The sequence below is a fragment of the Candoia aspera genome, chromosome 1 (assembly GCF_035149785.1).
Source record: "Candoia aspera isolate rCanAsp1 chromosome 1, rCanAsp1.hap2, whole genome shotgun sequence".
In the NCBI taxonomy this organism is placed as follows: Eukaryota; Metazoa; Chordata; class Lepidosauria; order Squamata; family Boidae; genus Candoia; species Candoia aspera.
In genome coordinates, this window is record NC_086153.1 from 174,800,069 (window position 1) to 174,819,974 (window position 19,906).

General features: G+C 39.0%; 1 protein-coding gene across 1 annotated transcript in view; it reads right to left on the reverse strand.

Annotated features, from left to right (window-relative positions):
• The window catches only part of PARD3B (par-3 family cell polarity regulator beta), a 569,932-nt gene that overhangs the window by 343,825 nt on the left and 206,201 nt on the right, over positions 1 to 19,906 (reverse strand). Inside the window, exon 11 of the mRNA XM_063317964.1 lies at positions 5,375 to 5,560. Coding sequence (XP_063174034.1) covers positions 5,375 to 5,560 — 186 coding nt within the window. The remainder of the gene's footprint in view (positions 1 to 5,374; positions 5,561 to 19,906) is intronic.

Consider the following 19,906-nt stretch of genomic DNA (forward strand, 5'->3'; position numbering starts at 1 on the left):
CGGGTCACTGAAATGTGCTGCCAGCAGTGACTGTTTTTCTAAAAGAAACCTCTGGAGCGGCTCTCGTAACTCAAAAACTCTGGCCAGTGATCCACCTTTAGAAAGCCACCTCACTTCTGCGCATAAGAGAAGACGTGTGTGCTCTGCGTCCACCTCCTCACTGAGCTGCGCGAACAGACGGGAGTTAAGGGCATGCACTTTAAAGTGGTTGATAATTTTAACCACATCCTACAAAACGCTGTTAAGGTCAGGTGACATTTTTGGCTAGCCAGCATTTCTCTATGGATGACACAGTGCGTAGACTCACATTGAGAAGCGACCTCCTTGACCCGAGTAGCGAAACCAGAAAGCCGTCCAGTCAGGGCAGCTGCTCCGTCCGTGCACATACCGACACAAAATGACCAATTCAGTTTTCCGGATATGCAATCATTCAAAGCCTTGAAGAGTTCTGCAGCTGTGGTGTTGGTTGGCAACAAAAGTGCACCTAACATATCCTCATGCACATCCTCCTGAAAAATGTATCGCACAAAAACAAGCATTGTTGCCTTGTTGTCAACATCGGTAGACTCGTCAACCTGGACTGCGTACCACGGTGACTCATTAATCCTCTCTAATAATTGTCCCTCAATATCCTCTGCTATTTCATCGATTCGCCTAGTTATGGTGCTAGCCGAAAGAGGAACATGTGCTACCTTTTGAGCTGCAGCCTCTCCTAAAAGTTCATGGCAAATGTCCTTAGCAGCAGGCAGGATCAACCCTTCACCAACAGTAAAGGGCTTCTTAGCTTTAGCAATGCGGTTAGCCACTAAGAACGATGCTCTCAGTGCAGACACATCTGATGGTGGTGGCCTTCAACAATTGCGTCTGTTCTTCGTGTTCACGTTTTTTTTCTTTTGAAAAACTCCGAAGGCTTGTCTTTTAATGCAGGGTGCTTGGTCTCCATGTGGCGAAGCAGTTTTGAAGGTTTCATGGCTTCGATGGATAGCCGGTCGCCACATATTATACAAAGTGGACTTGGAGAATGTGAATCACCTGTTGCAATGAACCTGTAATTTAAGTAGGACTGTTGGTATTTTCTTTTAAATGCAGCTTTCTTTTTGTTGGCAGTCTTAGAGTCTTCTGTTGTCTCATCATTGGGTCTTTCCCCCTTTTCAAAGCTCTCCAGCAATGTTTGTTTTTTACTCATTTTGGCTAGGGGTAGCTTGTGGGCTTACCAAAACTGTGACTGAGACAAGAGCGCAGTGCGGGAAAGAGGTGCAGACAGAAGTGGTAAATAAAATGATGGGCAGGCCGTGTGCGGACTAAAATAAATGTCGGATTCTGACTTCTCATAAGGACCGTGCAACCTAGATCCCTCGCATGCACAGTTTACAGCAGGGTTTGTGCTCCTATGAAAGTGTCCTGTTCCGAAGTGTGACTGGACATGGAAGGTAAAGTAATAATCTTTATTAATACAGCAAGTGTGATACAGATTCAGTGGTTAGTTGCTGGTTGGCACACGGCAGGCTTGGCACGAAACTCAGGATGGTGGCAAGCAGGGTAATGGCTTGATTTGGCAAGGTTGTGCTGGAGAAGGCAAGGCTTGGTAGATTTCACACTGGATCCAAGCAAGGCTTGGCAAGATTCACTCTGGCAAAAACAAGACTTGGCAGGATTCACTTGGATAACCACAAGATTTGGCAGGATTCGCTCTGGGTACAAGAAGGCTTGACACAGAGTACTTGCATGCTTGCCAGCAGGGTTGAAGAGCAGAGTCCTTTCCAGAAAGCCAGCAAAGTCAAAGCAGACCCAGCCAGAGAATTCCTTGGATTCACAAGGCACCCGTCAGGCACTAGGACCGGCACAGAAACCAGCAGGTTCAGGTAAGGAGCTCCAGCCTGGTAACCCTTGGAGGCTTCGGCAGCAGCACAGCAGCAATGGAGGCAGAGGTGGAGAGTGGAGGAGGCGTAGGAAGGTAGGGGTTGTGTTCAGAGTGCTGGAAAGCGTTTGGCCCACGAGATCAGAAAAAACACACCAGGCATTTCTATAAAAATAAGTGTATTTATAAAAAGGATAAAACATAAATAGTTTCCATATCCAGATCCCTGGATAGGCACAAAAGCTTTACAAGCTCATACACTCACAGAGCTGGAAGAGAAGAAGCTGGAAGGGGGCCTGCAAAAACGAAACAGAAACCTTCCGGCAGCAAGTCCAGACAAGTTTTCCTCCAGGCAAGTTCCCCAAACAGCAGCTTTTTCTTATATGGTCATCCTTTTCACACCCCAACCTGAGGACAATTAAGTCTGACCTTCTCACCCTGCCAAAGTGATTTGTTACCATGGTAATCTTACTCCAGGCAGAAACAAAACAAATACCAACAAGTTGGTGGAGGATGGGTCAGCAGGGCAGGGCTGGAAGAGGCTGAGTGCAGTGAAGGTGCAGGAAGGCATGCTTGTCTGGTGGTTCAGCTGTGCAAGGCTTGGAAGGTCTTCCCAGTTTTGGATCCTAAGAGGCGAGGTCTGGAAGCTGAGCCTGAAGAATGATTGTCCTCGACAACATGTTCCTCTTTTTCCCAACCTTTTATTCTTTTTTCTTTGCACCGTTTGGAGATAGCCGCCAATGGGCTTGCTTTCTTTTTGGCGCACTTTCTAACTGTCAAGCTGGGCTCTGTTGCAACTTTTCTGCCATTGCTGCTGAGCTCGCCACTTTTCCTTCCATTGCCGCAAAACTCAGACTGCATCCCAACAGAGAATCTACTGCTGCCCCTGATCTGACGGGAGGCGGAGCTCAGGCGGTAATGCGAGCGATGGGGAGCGGCTGTAAATACAGAGGAAGCTTCGCTCACTCACTCGCCCACCGCTCACCTCCTGCTGTGCGGCCTGGTTCCTAACAAGGGTTGTGGACCCCTGGTTTAGAGTGTTCATCCCTTAAAGTCCATGACTTCAATAAACACATCTAACATTTTGAGCTTTCCATTATTATAAGAGGTGCTTATTCTTCACACTGAATAAGTTACTTCCAGCAACTGTAAGGGCAGTCATTTTACAAAATGTCAATTTTTCTTTATGACTAAAGACAGTAGTTATTTTCCTGCAAATATAGCAGGAAAAATTGAATTGGCTTTGTTATCACAAACTATCTGTAAAAATACTTCAATTGATGTAGTTTATTAAAGCCAACAACATCTATAAGCCTAGGAAGAAGAATCCAAAGAAAAAACTGCGTAAGATCAGTAGCAGCAAGAAACATGAAATGCATAGTGACCATACCAAAACTCTTTAACATTGATATTATGGAGCAGTAGGTGACATTTCCCTGAACTCCACACATATAGAAGTCTCAGCTGACTCTTCGGGGCTCTTCCCAACCACCATATTCTCCAGTGCACTTGGCCTGAGGGGAAGGTCCCTGAGTTATTTACCAAAGAGTAAGAGAGATCAGATGTAAGAACTACAAATTCAGATTTTGTATAATTCTTAAATGTTCAGGCAAAATAGTGTTTACTGCTTGTGAAAACAAAGAGGAGAATAATGGACTGAAAAGGTTACTAGTGAATGTAAAAACAAGTTTCTACCCAAAGCTTTGCTTTTGTTTTTTAAATGATACATTTTTAAAAAAGTTTAGCTTTAAAAAATCATGGACAAAAGAAATGGTATTTTAAAGTGTATATGAGTAACAGGTAGAGCTTGATGCTGTAAAAAGCTTTGTGTGCTATATAGAAAAATCTAATTTCAATACTCTTTGGAAAAACTATGTTCCTAACCATGATAAAACTAAATTTGCGTCAACAGCCAGTCACCGGATTTTGTGGCTGAGAAGAGAAGAGAACTAAGCAATCTATTATACCACCCAAGGGTACAGGCTTGGAAACATTTAAACAAACAAACAACATGATCTACAAGTCTAAATTTAACAGTACAACATCCACATCATCATTTTAATTTGTGGTTAAAATAAATTAATTCATAACATTAAGAAGCACTGATGGTAACAATTTAAAGTCCAGTGCTTAAATACACATAGCTTTCTTCTCAATTCTGTTCTATTTATTTATTATGCAGTCACCAACTCATTCAAAAACAAAACCACCATGTCAATTATGCATAATCAAATGTTAAAGCTCAAAAACACGAATATGCTTACACACTTATGCACATATACATGGTATGGTTGATTATCTTGAAGAAAGAGATAAATCTAAACAAGTACTGAACACTTATCACTTATTTAATATTACTTTATATATATGCTACAATGCATAGATTATATTGGAAATTATCTTACTCCATGGAAGTTAAGATATATACATTTTTGAAACACCAGTTTTCAAGCGAAAAATAATCTTCAGGAACTGAATTTTTTTTAAAAAAAAATCACATTTATACTGTTCAATCAATAAGATAGAATTTGTGAATTTCCAGGTATTTATATCCATTCATTTTCCCCAATAAACAAACAAACAAAGAATGTAGCTTTCTAACAGTACTACAACATGATGAAAAAACCAAGATGATCATTCCTCCTCCACCTCCACCACCACCACCACCACAATGTGTTTGGCTTGAATTTAATCAAGTTCTGCACATAGATATAACTCCTGCCAAGTGAACCACTTTTGTCCATAGTACTATTTTAATTATTCAAATATGATCAAGCTGTTTTTCCTTTTCTGTGCAGACTGAATATATACTTTGTGAATTCATGGACCTGATGAATGACTACTTTTATAACCTATAAATGAGACTCTCAATTTCTTTTGTGCTGGTTTATGGCTCCATCTGTGTTACATGTTGTTATGCAGGTGCCCTAGTGACTTGGTATTTAAGACAGGTTTGTCATGTGTGAATCTTTTAATTACAACATGAAAACTCAAGGAAGCTATTCTATAAATGCAAACATTTTCCAAAATTGGTATTTGCTAAGGTGCATTTCACAGTATATAAGTACATTTCACTGAAATGTAAAAACAATAATTTATCCCAGTCCCACAAAAATATTATTTATACAGCCTTTTTAAAAGGAGCAAAAAATTCTTTTAAGATTCAAAAGGATTGCAACAACTTCATTTAGCATAAGAATAATAAAGGAGCTAATCATAATATATTCCTATAATGTAAGAAAAGGTACAAAAAACAGGATGTATACTTTTTAGTCTTACATATATTTCTTACTAAGGTAATGTTAGTAAAAATATTCTGTAAATCAAACTAAATAAAAATGATATGACCTCAACTTACTTTAGTTCCATGTTCAAAATACATCCAAAACAAAGTATTTTGGGGTGGTGTGAAAAAACTGTATTTGAAATTCCCAAGAGCCAGTATCAGAATACTGAACTAGATGGACAATTTGGAACAGAAGTTCTCTCAAGATGAAAATATTATAAATAAAATACCTTATATGCTGCACCACCATGAATGACAGATTTGATGAAAATTCCAAGATCAGCCCCTGTCTCTCGAGACTTGTTGCCTTTTAAGCTCACACCAAGTCCAGCTGAACCCGAATCATTCAAAGGAATTTCAAAAGTCAATTGCTCTGTTGCCTCAACTGAAAAAATATTGCAACATGGTTCTCCTTTCTGTTGAATGAACAGAGAAAACAGAACATGTGACTAAAAGTATCAGGTAAATACTTTTTCCTCTGATCATACAAGATTAAGAACAGAGAGAAATACCTCAAGAGACAGAGATGTCCTTCATTTTAACTACATTTTAATTGGGAATCAGAATGAAAAGTCTCCTTTGAAAGGTAGGCCAGACAATATTTATTTCAAAGTATTTCAAATTTCTTGCCGTTTCTATAAGTAAAAGTGGCAAGCTATCCCTGAAACCAACTTTTTATCATTCAGCCCTGAAGGAGTCATTGGATGCAGTCAGGTATTCTCCAAGTCATTAACAAGAGTGATTGCATTAGCAGGGGACCGAACTATGATGCCATACTAAAAGAACAGCAGAGAAGTCTGGTATGAGATGAATTAGAGTCATCAAAGCTGTTTCATATCATTTAAGCATACTATGTCAATTCACTATAATGGTTAAAATATTTTAAATATGTTGATCATCATATGACTGATACACACTATTTTATGGCAAAAAATCCTAAGTTTGATAGCACCTTTTCCAATTAACAAATTTTATTAAAAAGTGTAAATTTTCGATGTTAGTTGGAAAAGGTGCTATCAGATTTCTGATTTTTTGCAACCCTAGACTAACATGCCTCTCCTCCTACAACAAATATTATTTTATGCTGTTTTCAATCTAATAAACACATTAATAAATAATGCATTCTATATTTTTGCCTACAAAAATTTCAGGGCACAAGGAGGGCTTCAGGGGCATTGCCTCCCTTTCTTCTGTTAACAAGCTTTGTGTTTCCTTATATGATGTATTTTAATGGCCATTCTTATTGCTAATTCTTCAGATTCCTTACACTCACTTTATGATTCCCACAATCAGGGTTCGGGTACGGAGCATAATCTCATTATATAAGAAACGTAGTATTTATAGGATTTCACTTTCTTGGAACTTATTTTATGGAAATGTCACTCATATCAGTGAGCAATAGCACATCCAACAATATTGCAAATTAAAACCTTTTATTTTTGTTCTTGTGAAAAACAAAAATAAACAACATGTCTTCAATTTGGAAAACATGTTATTTCAAAGAGCGAGAAAAAGTCAGGCTCTACTGAACTATAAACATCAATTTCATATATAACAAGAACAAATATTTCATATATTTAATGAATGCATTCTGTTTAATTGGAAAACATAAAAATGATTGGATGTTGATATTAATAATATGCTGTAGTATAATCTAACAGCCTACCTCTATTGCTTTTTCTATACCCAAAGTTAGTCTTGAAAAATAAAAGATGCATACACAGTATGTAAATTTTAAATTCTTAAAAACAATTGTATAATTATGTTTTAGAAAATAATGTGTGCACTGAAATTTAATAACATATTGCACTGTATGAATGCTTGGAATTTTTTTTAAAATAAAAACCAATAGTTGCTTAGTATAAAATAGATGTACTGATGTTTAAGTCTCTTGACATTACAGACCCATCTCTACATGATGTCAGCTATAGGCTGTCCTGTATAATTCATAAACCACCACAACAATGATTATCAGGTGAAAATAAGTGAATTAGAAAAAAAAAACCCTGTACATATCAAGAATGGTTCACCATAACTGCTTTGTTGATCCTTCCCTCCATGATTATCTGATGAATTTTATGGAGATCATACCAAATTTTATGTGAATTTAATATAAACTGTAATATTCAGCACCTTCTCTCCTGTTTCTCCCTAACAAATTATCCTTCCCTCAGATATTCTGTTTTTCTTACTAGCACAATACCTTCTCTGGTTTACTCTTATTTAGGAAACCAATATATATATCTTTCTTATCCAACTTCAATTGTCACCAAATATTGAATAATGCTTCCCACTCGGAGCAACCACCATCTTTGTTTCCTTAGACCATCTGTAGTGACAGACAATAGTCTATGACTAATCCTTTCTCCACAGCATTCAGAACATTCGAAGTGTAAAGCACTCCATAATTTGCTATAATGTGCATCAGGACAAGGACTAAGCTCCATATTTCTACATTAGCCATATGTAAGAGCTTTGGCATAGCCAACATTTTTTTTGAGAAAAAAACAGTATCACAGCATCCCCACTCCACCCACCATGTACATCATGATATAAATTGCTTTTCAAAGCCCCTTCTATCCATGTATGTTTTAAAGCTAGCTTGCTTGCTTGCTTATTTATTTATTGTTTTTATATACTACTGCATTTCAAACAATTCCTGGTGGTTTGCAGTACAAATATAAAAGTACATAAAAGCATACAAAGAATAAAATCCAGAAATCAACCCAGCATCCATAATTAAGAGCAACAGCTCTTAGAGGTTGAAAGGCCTTGAATCCATCTTGATAGCTTTCCTAAATGCAAACAGAGATGATGTCAGCCACTTCTCAAGGAGGCTGTTCCATAGCAGTGAGGAACAGTAGAAAAATACCACCTCATCACAAGCCACCTCCTCAGACCCCACCAATGCAAAGTCCTGGCCTGAGTGAATTTGAGCAATTTTGCGAGCAAAGTGTTATGCAAATAATTCACTGGGGCTGTTTGGCAGATCTCCCTGCCCACCTCTCCCAGGAAGGAGAAGTCTGCTGTCAGTCCCATTAAATAGATCAGACTAGGAAATCAACTCCACAGATAGGCTAAACTTATTTTCACTGAGATTTCTATAACAACAGAATCTGTTCTGTACCTCCTTCTCTTTCTTATTGTTCAGTGAATTAGGGAGGCATTCGCCTGAGCCACTTCCAAATGTTATCTCATTGGGGAGTTAAAATTTGTTCAAGCCTCTTTTGCCTAGGCAACAGACCCTGTGTATCTCCATCAAGGTCATCTTCCTTACTGCCTAGAGCTGCCTTTTTTGATACGATTGGCTCAGTCTCACCCATGTTCAATCACACTCCTAGTCTTCTTCCACTAGCATTCCAGGTTGCGCAGAGATCACATCCTGCCTCTGAGCACAAGAACATAAGCACAGCTCAGGACAATTGCCTGCCAGGCTGCTTGGAAAATACCTAAGCACTTGCCAGAATCCATTAAGATCCATGAGGCACCTAGGACAAACCATCTTAATCAATCCACCACTACCACTTATGGAGGTCACCAGCAGCAGTGAAGCTTATCCATACTAGGAAGTGATCTGACCATAGCAAAAGACTATGTACAATGTCCTTATCTTCCATTCACATACCAACTCAGTCCATGGCTGCTATGGAGGGCATGAACAGCCTGAGGAATTACAGAGGAAATCTATGATCATATTAGCTTAGAAGAACAGCAATGAAGATCTTGCACCACACTATACATACCCAATAGTTAATTTCTCCTCCTAACAAGCAAAGTATGTGGGTTTCTTAGGGAACACTTTGACATAACAATTTATTTCTACAGTATATCACACTTTATTTAGATAAGTGCCCCTGTTAACTTAGTTTTGTTAAGTTGTACCAAAATGCTAATTTTTCTTCCCATTTCCAATAGTGCAACAAAATTAATGGTAATACCACAGCTAAATCAATGTATGTAATGCCCTCTATAATAATAAATATTTTATGTAACTATTTAAACTCTTTATACTTTTCAGCATAAATGCTCTACTTTAATCAGTAACTAACCATTCCAATATGAATATTCTGATATTTATTTCAAACATATATAAACTGGTCACAATATAACAGAAGCAATTGCTGGCTTCTTCCCAAATAGTATTTTTCTTCAAAAGTTAAAGAATACAATATAGAAAGCCATTCTGACAACAACTTCAAATAAAACTTTACTTCATAATTAAATTCAACAAAACATTCAATGGTAAAACATGCAAATTTGGGTGTTCAAGTGTTTCATACTTCTACTAAGATTTATTAGTTTATTAAAACAGAATTATTGGTCAGATTAGCTCTCTGAACCAATCTGTTGGTTATGATCAGAGTACACAGAATGCTATCTGTAGCAAAATAGAGTTGTTAAATGTGTTGGAGTAAAATGACAAATATAAATATACTAAATCATTTTCAAATACTAGATTTCTTACAGCTCTCCACTAATATTCAGTTTGTGATCCATAATATTTCACAGCTACTTACTCTCCAGAAAGCACTCTGGGAATGTTCTGTCCATCAAACAACTTATTAGAGTGAATACTCATTTTTATTTGTCTCATGTTTAAGAGTAAATACATATACTACATTTAATAGTTCATGTATGGATCATATAGAATGAATTATTGTAAAAGCTAAAGGCTATACATTTCAGAGCTTCAAAGACTCCTCAGAGGAGGAAGATGCGTTAGACAACCTGACTTTTTGCAACTGATGAGCCAGGGCCTTGGAACATTTTACCTAAGACTCTCATCTAGACTTCCCAGTACAATAATCAACCTACAGGCAGTCCTCACTTAACAACCACAATTGGGACCGGAATTAAAAGCTATAGGCAGTCCTCGCTTAACAACCACAATTGGGACTGGAATTTCGGTTCCTAAGCGAAGTGGTCATTAGATGAATTCAACCCAATTTTACAAACTTTTTTGTGGTGGTTGTTAAGTGAATCACCACAGGCATTGAGTGAACCACATTGTTGTTAAGTGAATGACATGGTTCCCCATTGATTTTGCTTGTTAGAAACCAACTGGGAAAGTCGAAAATGGTGATTAGATGACCAGGTGATGCTGCAACGGTCATAAATGCAATCTGGTTGCCAAGCACCTAAATTGTGATCACGTGCACAGAGGAATGCTGCGATAGTCATAAGTGTGAGGACCTGTCATCAGTCAGTTTTTTCAGCACCATCATTAAGTTTGAACCATCACTAAACGAATGGTTGTTAAGTGACAACTACCTGTACAGAGTTCTGCTGAAGGGTTCACTCAACAGAGAAAAGACTTGGGAATAAAGGCCTATTTCAGAGCAGCTCACTATATCCAGATAACTTTGCAGCCAAATCAGGCTTCATAAACAGCAGTTTTGTGAGAAAAAGGGTTATTACCATTGAGCATACTTCAAAAGTAATCTGAAGAAGTATTTTGGGCCTAGAATGAGCAGAGTACTTCCTTGCTGCTCATTAAAATAGCCTGTCTTTTTTCAGGCTTCCACTTGAGCCTGGAAAAAAGTTGTAGCTACCTGAAGAGTCTCATTGACTTCAATTGCTCAGCTCCTTAAAATGGCCAAAATTGTTTTTCAAAAAGAGAAACTTTTCTGAAAAAAAAAACAAGGCTGCTTTAATGAATAGCAGAGAGGTGCTGTGCATGTAAGAGGTCCAAAGCTGTTGGGTTTTTTGGATATTTTTTAGAATGTATATAATATTACCAGGTATAGCTTCCAGTGTAAAGTTCACTGTTTGAGATAAGCTCTTCTACTGCCTTGCAGCTTGTTCCTCTTGCACCCTGAACCCCAAACAGATCTACTTTCTTGGACTTAATCCCAACATTTGCCCTCTTATCTTTGTCCTGCAGGGCTCAACTTCTTCAGGAGTATCATATGATAGTTTGGTATATATCTGAAAAAGGATTACTGTAGGCTGCATTGAGTATACTATAAAGTGTGGAGCATATTTATTTTGGTTAATCCCATGTTAGTCGCTAAATGCAATATTAGAGAAATAAGTCTTGCCCTAGGCATTAGATCTCCCACTCCATCTATTCTCCTCCAGACTGATGTGTTTTCTCCACATGTTATTTGCTCTTTTTTAATGTAGTGGTACTTACTTTGTCCTATTCTCTTTTTTTAATTCACTTTCAGGCATAATACAAAGGAATAGTTCCAACTCAACAAATAAGGGACATGTAGGAAGGTGCTATCCTGTGGCTAGCACACAATTAGTATAGCTTTACAGCCTTTTTGCTGGAGCACCGAGAACCCCAGATGAGGGTAGATGCAATTATCATGATTCTGGCCAATAGGAATAGGGGACTGAACGAGAAGCTGCACAGAAAGTTCTCACCATCACAGCATTCTTTCCTTGGCACAAAAACAGTCCACTGTGTTCAAAGTTCACCTTTAGCTACTCCACTCTGGAAGTATTTTCCATCCTACCTTACCTCCAGATGCTGCATGCAGGCAATGTAAGTTGTGTGGATGCCCAAGGGAGAGCAGTCCTGATGTGACATATTCTCTGTTGACAAATTTTTGCTCTAATTGGTTCTGCAGGTTTCCGACAGAACTGCCACTTCCAGCTGGTCCCTAACCTGTTCTCTTGCCTCCCGATCCTTTTTTGGTTGCAAGGGAGACTAGAACCATGGCTCTGGAAGTCCCCCTCCCTTTTCTGTTGTAAATTAGTTGGTCCACAGTTAACTGGTTGACCTAGAGAGTATGAAACCCTGACATTGACAAGCCTGTCCTTGGCTGAATGCATGTGATTGCAAATATAACTGACAAAGTCTCCTCTCATATACTTCTATAGCCTACAACGCTACTTCTTCCAGAGAAGCCCTGGCTCCTCACTTACCCTTCTTACATAATATGCTTAGGATAGTTTACTATAACCCACAGTTAAGACCTTTCTCAAACTTCAGCTTTTCAGCAACACTGGGCTGCATCCCAGCTGCACAAATCTGGGTAACTGTTAGATGGCAGATCCCCAACTCTTCGCTGCCATCTGGTACTCAATAGGTTAAAGGTTGATTGTCTGTGTGCGTGCCTTCAAGTCAGTTTTTGACTCCTGCCGATCGTTTTCATAGCAAGATTTTGGAAGTGGTTTGCCATTGCCTCCTTCCTAGGGCTTAGAAAGAGTGACTGGCCCAAGGTCACCCAGCTGACTTCGTGCTTAAGGTGGGATTAGAACTCACGGTCTCCTGGTTTCTAGCCCAGTGTGTCAATCACTATACCAAACTGGCTCTCCCATTATGCTCTTGATCAATTGCATTTTCTTTTTTAACTATTTTTTGAAGTTAAAGGTTGATTGGGTGATTATTCCTTGAAATTCCATAATTTCAAGGAATAATTAAAAAAAAAAGAAAAAAAGAAAATGCAATTGATCAAAAGCACAGCAGGAAAGAAAAATTATGGTAGCGTATGGAGTAGCCAAAACATTGTGCATGCCAATTGGAGGAGGTTTTTCACATGGTGGATGACATTGGGCAGGTCTGGAACTTCAGGTGAGCAACCAGCAGCCATGGGCCTTAAAATGTTGTACATTACAGCTGTATGAACAGCACACAGCAGAGAGCATGATAAGGAAGTGATATGGCACAGACAGATATGGGATGACATGATTTCCTGCTAGCTCCATGATGGAGCAAAGGATGGTAAGGCAGGTCTATGGGTGTAGCCATAGCTGGTACTGGTTTGGGAAGGCACAGGTAGCTACCAATTTGAATGAGGGATGTCCTTCAGAACCATGAGATCAAGAAATGCAGTTGAAGCATGACAAGAATTCATACTGCAGAAGTAGGAACCATATGGCCCAGGAGGTGAAGCAAAAAACAGTCTGATAATATCAGCCTTATCATTTTCTGGTACACAAGTCCGGAGATTCAGTCAAGTGGGTTGCATGGGAGGAAAGCACCCCCCCCCTCCAAAGTGTCTAGGGATGCTCTGATAAATTGAAGAGTCTGAAAAAGGAGGAGATAAGATTTCTCAAAATTGCCTTAAATTTATAAACAACAGAATTGGAGAAAGCTATTTTGGCTATAGAGTCCAATACCCACAGATTACAGAATCCAATTAAAGCATCATTAGATGACTGTCTAATCTCTACTTCAACACATCTAGTAAAGTGGACCCACTTCTCTGGGTAATCGTAATATTCAGTCAGAATCTGCCTTCTTGCAACTTGAATTCATTATTTTGTATTCTCTACTCTTCAGTGAGACAGAACAGGGCTGGATGGCTGTTTAACATCCTTTCAGGTAGTTGAAGAATGCTGTAAGATCTCCCCCTCAGTGCGATAGTGTACCAGCAATGGACAGAATGCTCAAAGTGTAGTCTAGCCAACACAAAATAAAGCAGAATATAGGTAGTCCTCAGTTATTGATGGTAGTTGGGACCAGAATTTCTGTCGCTAAGTGATCTGGTTATAAAGTGCAATGTCACATGACCGTATTGCTTAGCAATGGCAATCACAGCAATTCCCACTGCTGCCATTAAGGGGGGATCGTGGGTCATTAAGTGAGTTCCAGGTGGCTTGCAAGCAGGCTGGTAGGCAGGTAAGGCACAGTGCAAGTGTGGCGAGGCTGGGGGTGGCTGCTGCTGGGCAGGGGATGGTGCAAGCAACTTACCAGAGCAACTTGTGACCTTCCCTGCCAGCCTCCCCATTGACTTTGCTTGTGGGAAGCTGGCAGGGAAGGTTGCAAATGGCAATCATGAGACCACAGGACACTGCAACCATTGTACGTGTGAGCCGGCTGCCAAGCACCCAGTTCACAATCACATGACTACTGGGGTGCTGTGACGGCTGGAACTTCAAGGACCAGACACAAGTCTCCATCTTCAGTGTCATCATAACTTCAAACAGTTACTGAATGAATGGTCATTAAGGGAGGACTACCTGTATTATTTCCTGTGATTTCGAGATTATACTTTTTGATGCAGTGTAAAATTGTGCCTTTTTGCACCCACATTACATTGCTGACACATATCCAGTGTGTAATCAAATAATATTTCAAGATTTTTTTCACTATTGCCAAGCTAGATAATACGTATATTTGATTCCTATCTCCTAAGTTAAGTAGTTTGCATTTGTCTCTGTAAAATTTAATGTGCTATTTTCAGCCCATTTTTAATAATACATAAAGGATATAACCCAATTTTGTGTCATCTATAAATCTCATAATCATTCTATCTACCTCTTCAATGAAACCACCTAGCAGAAGATTTAAAACTGGTAAGAGGAAATATATTTTTTCATCTAGCATGTCCTATGTGATTTGCTTATCATGAGATGCTATGTTGGAGACTAGACAAATTACTGAAGGACAAATTTATCAATGCTATTAGCCATGGAAGCAGTCTACCTCTAAATACTAGATGCACAAGAGCAGCAACAGGAGAGGAGGTCTGCACTGATCTTCTACCTGTGGCTTCCTAGATGCATCTGGTGGGCCACCGTGTGAGATGAAATGCTGGCTAGATGGGCCTAAGCCTGATCCAACAGGGCTACTCTCATGTTCTCACACACTGATTTGATGAGCTTTGGAAGTTTCATGACAATTGTTCCTGGCCTACAAGGGCATGGGTTTGATCAGGGTACATTTGTTTTGATTCTTCATAGTAGTGAGTTAGTAACTATCCTAATTCATCCCTTTGTCTTCTTGCAGGATACAGCTGTGTTCATCCATCTCCTGTTCCACAGTGTCTCTTTCTCAACCCTGAAGGTTCAGAGGCTGTTCACTGTGCAGCCTGAGAATTATTTTGAGTTCTGCAGGTGCAGAATATTATTTACATCTCTTGCTTCTGATAATCGTTCTTGCTTATTAGGCCTGTTTTTAGATTCTCTTCCTTTTGGAAGGTTGTTTTCTGTCAGCTCCCGTTGTACTACCTCCATTTTTTTTTTAATCTAATAAATCTTCCTTGTTTCAGAGACCAATCACCGGTCTAATCCTTTGACTTTCTCATCATCACTACTACAGAGTTGTATTTCCATGTATGATGGCTTAGTCAACAGTCCTTTACAATTTTCAAAAGGGCCAGGAACACTGCAATTGAGACATAAAATGCAGCATCAAACATAGGGTCCTGTAAAAGTGGAACATGTTGCTGTATTTTAATATCTAGAAAATGTACCATTTGCACTACTTGGTACAGAAACCAAAACTTTCAGGAGAGATTGGTCTGGACTCCTACTTCTGCTTTTGGAGAGATGGATGAGTCTTCTCGCTCAGATGTGGAATCCTCTGACATATCCTTTTCAGAAGATGTGGAAAAGTGGCACCCAATGTTGGGGTCATTGATTGTTCTTGAGATGGATCCTGTGGAGCACAAGGACTACTTGTGGGAGTTGTGGGAGGTCGAGACAGAGAAGCAGTCTGCTTGAGTAATAAGGGTGGTGATGGTCCAGAGATAGTAGATAATGATTTCCAATGTCAAGGAAGTGTTCATAATCATAGATTTTTATAATATGCCGGGTTTGGATACTGAGAGGGAGCACAAAAGCTAGAAATGGAGGAAAGGAACCCAGGTTTTATAGACCTCCTTCTCTTGAGCTGAGCCATGTTGAGAAGCCCAAGAGTGAGATGTGGATTTTCTACTTCTGAGATCCAGCAATGACCAGATGATCAAGCCTAAAGCAGATAAGGATCCATTACCAAGAAGCTCATGACTACAGAATGACTTACTTCAGTGAAGGGATTATAGATCCTTAGAGATGGAATCAGTAAGAAGTAAAGCTCTAGCAGGGCAACCAGATCAGTCCTGAAGCAGAGCCCTCCAATAGTGTATTGGTTAAATGAGCATTGGAGGAGTGATATTAACAGTGGCACTGCTTTCAGAAGCTTGAAAGGAAGAGGTTTTCTGTTGCCAAAGTGTAAACTTGTCATTCTTGTCTTTTCTGTTTTGCATTTGGCTTATTAGACTTAGCTTGGGGCTGTCACTTAGACCTACAGCTGAGTAAATGTCCTAGTGGGAAGTGATTCTTAAGGTTTGGGGGATATTGAACTATAGCCTACGCTGGTAGAGATTAATGCACAGAACTGTATTTGTTCACCTCCCTTGTCTGTCAGGGCAGATGTAAAATAAGCATTAAAGTAGAATTAGATTTCTCAAATTCGTAGTCTGAACTGTGGAATGGGACAGAGCATTTTAAACAGTCAAGTTTGCAGAGAGACCCTAAGCTGGGAAGAATAGTTTCTTGTTGGTAAAGACCAAACAATTTATTTATATTATTTTTACCCTACCTTTATTATTTTTATAAATAACTCAAGGCAGCGAACATACCTAATACTCCTTCCTCCTCTTGTTTCCCCACAACAACAACCCTGCGAGGTGAGTTGGGCTGAGAGAGGAGGACTGGCCCAAGGCCACCCAGCCGGCTTTCATGCTTAAGGTGGGACTAGAACTCACAGTCTCCTGGTTTCTAGCCCAGCATCTTAACCACTAGACCAAACTGGCTCTCAAACAATGGGGATAAGATTTCAGCACATGGGCAATTCCCAAGTGGATGAGACAAAAGGAATGGCTTGTTGCCACACTTTGCTTGCTTTGCATGCCATATGGGGACACTGGTTGATAACTAACATCAAGTTTTCTTTTAAAAGTTACAAATATAGCTACTGAACAGATACAGAACCATATCCATGAATCACAGAAACCATGATGAACAACTGCAGTTATCTTCTGAAGAATATTTAATATTTGCTTATATTTAGTGAATATTTTATTCTTGTTTACTTGGTAACCTGTATGGCATATTCCAAAAGCTTGGAACACAATGATTTACATTGCCATTCTCCATTCTGCCCCATCTACTTCTCTTTCAACATTTCGCATCACTGAATTTGAGCAGCTAGATATTTCAGAAGAGGCACAAAAGTAAACTGAAATAAGTAAGGCAATACCAATACAATGTATATTAAAACTTTCTGATGAAAGTAACAGAAAATAAAATGATTTGATTTATAAAGGCACCAATGCAATATAATCAAGCATGCTAGAAAACCACTAATCAAGTTCACTGATAAATCATGTGAAATGCCTCATTTACAAGTGGTCTGGACTTCATCTCATTACCCAAGAAGATTTGCAAATACATTTCCAAGAATATTTTCCCAATCCATTTTATAGCAGTTGGCAGTACCTGACAATTCTGAAGTCCAAAACAATTGCAAATAATTGTAGTTGTAAATATGCAATCACTGGCTGCAGTATTTTTTTTTTTTTTGCCTCTACATTTTGGTAACTTGTATAAATTCATTACATCCAGGATATATCAAACTTGACAACTGGACTTGAATGGATTGCAGAATAAGGCTTCTTAAGTTTAAAATAAAATGTGATTTTACATATGCCAGTAAATCAAAGCTTTAATAAACACTTTTGTTCTTTGTCTTGGCTGCAATCTGTCAATGCATCAATAATTTATTAAAGCAATTCAAAGAAAACTTTCTGCCCTGATAATTTTTTTTAAAATCCATTCAATTGTGTCTGATTCTTGGAGACTGCCTGGACAAGTCCCTGCAGTTTTCTTGGCAAGATTTTGGAAGTGGTTTGCCCTTCCCTTCTTGCTAGAGGTGAGAGACAGTGACTGCCTTTTTGCCTAAGTCGGGACTAGAACTCATGGTCTCCCAGTTTCTAGCCTGGTGCCTTAACCACTAGAACAAACTGGCCTCCCCTGATAATACTGATTCATATAGAGAACAGATTTATGAGAAAACATTTTCCCTAAAAAAGTTTTAAGAGCTGATAGGCAGTGAGAAGACAAGAGAAAGCCAACGATGACCAGTTATCACTACCAATGTACTATGCACCCACCATCCCTCTTCCTAGCATTAGAAACAAAAACATCCTTTGACAAACCACAGGTAGGACACACACCACACTCCCTTACTGTAACCTATTCTGTATACTTTGAAAATGCAAACATCACACAATCAACATTTATTATTGTTCTGTTTCCATGAACAACTTGTTAGAAAGTATTTTTATGAAATGGAAATGGCCACAGAAAAGAGCAGAATGTTGGCATCTCAACATTTCTAATCATTTTCTTTCAACTCTTGTTTGACTTAAGCTAAGAAAGCTTCTAGAGTTCTATAAAGATTGCTGTAGATTCAAACCAGAGAACTGTAAACAGTTCCCACAGCCATCACTGTTTAAACTTAGACAGTTTGCCTGCCTATCTGTTGAGTAATGAAGAAAGTTTCATCCCTGTTCTTCTTTTCTTTCTCTTCTCAAGAGTTATTATCATAATTTACTTTCTCCTCCCTAGCTCTACATCTTATTTGCAATAGTAGGTCAAAACAGATTTTTGGCAGGGAGGGTCATTTACTCATCTTCCCTTTCTCCAGGTTTTCTTCTTAAACAGGACAAGTAACTTTGTGCACCAACAGCTGACTTGATCATTTTTATTTTAACAGAAGCTACCGTCTATTTTGAAATAGCATGATTCCTACCACTGTAAATTGTGTTAACCAGATTACTGGAGAGAAGGGATGTGAAACAAGTATCCCATGCACTAGAACAGAAAACCCTAGTTTCAGTTCCAGCAAAATATGCATCTGGTCTTTGCTAACAATTATTTTTTTAAAAATGAAGTGAAACATATTCTCAATCACATAAAGTGTTCTCTGTCCAGAAGATATTAATGTATGTTCAATATTGTCTAAGGCCTCTTTCTCTCCTGAGACAACTTTTCAATTAAATCTTATTTAATCTAAGAATACCAACACTCGCTGACCACTGTACTGTCTAACTGTGGATTTATGGTAATCAAATGCACATCTCCCTTGACAGAAGGGCTGTCTTAGTTACCCTTATTGTTCTGGGGCCAAAAAAGCCTTCACAAAGCCAGGAAGGAAACAGCATTTATTTAACACAGCCAGAGACTTTTTACTAACTGTTAGATGTCCTTGACCAGCACACACCACCATGGCCTCTTGAATGTGTGCTGGCTGCCCTCTTGCCTGACTGCTCAGGTCTGATAAGAGGAACGTATTCCCCTGGGTGCCATTCAGAGCCGACAGCAAGAGGCAATTGACTTAAAAACGTATCGTTTTCAAAGGCTTATGAATTCATACTCCCTTGGTCTCTTTTTCCAAAAGAACGACGTGTGATTCAAGAAGGCAGTATCTTGAAGCCATAATAACCATTATCTCAGATAAATATTGAAAAATACGATGTTTGCTCTTAAACTCGTTATACTATTATATTCCTAATTTTTATTTAAAATCTTGCCACCCAAGAGAATTTGGTGGTATTTGTAAAACGTTACGCTAAGGTTAACATGAAAATGTTGGTAGGGTAGAACTGCATGTTATCTAGTGCACAGTTATGTATCTTCCTATGTGTCTTCTCTTGAAACTGTGTGTCAGGGCTCTCCAATCTAGATCAGGTACTGCAACACATACAGAAGTGAATGCCATTCCTTCTATACCCACCTATCATCCTCCCTTCATAAAGGCAAGTACTGTACTACGAATAATGCTGTAAAAGCAAAGCATTAGTATGTTTACTAATGTATTAGTTTATTAGTAATAACTGATGTAAGATAGTAGCTTGGTATAGTGGCTAAAGGCAGTGGCCTAGAAACCAGGAGACTGTGAGGTCCAGTCCTGACTTAGGCATGAAGCCAGCTGGGTGACTTTGGGCCAGTCACTCTCCCTCAGCCCTAGGAAGGGGGCAGTGGCAAACTAATTCTGAAAAACCTTGCCAAGAAAACTGCAGGAACCAGTCCAAGCAGTT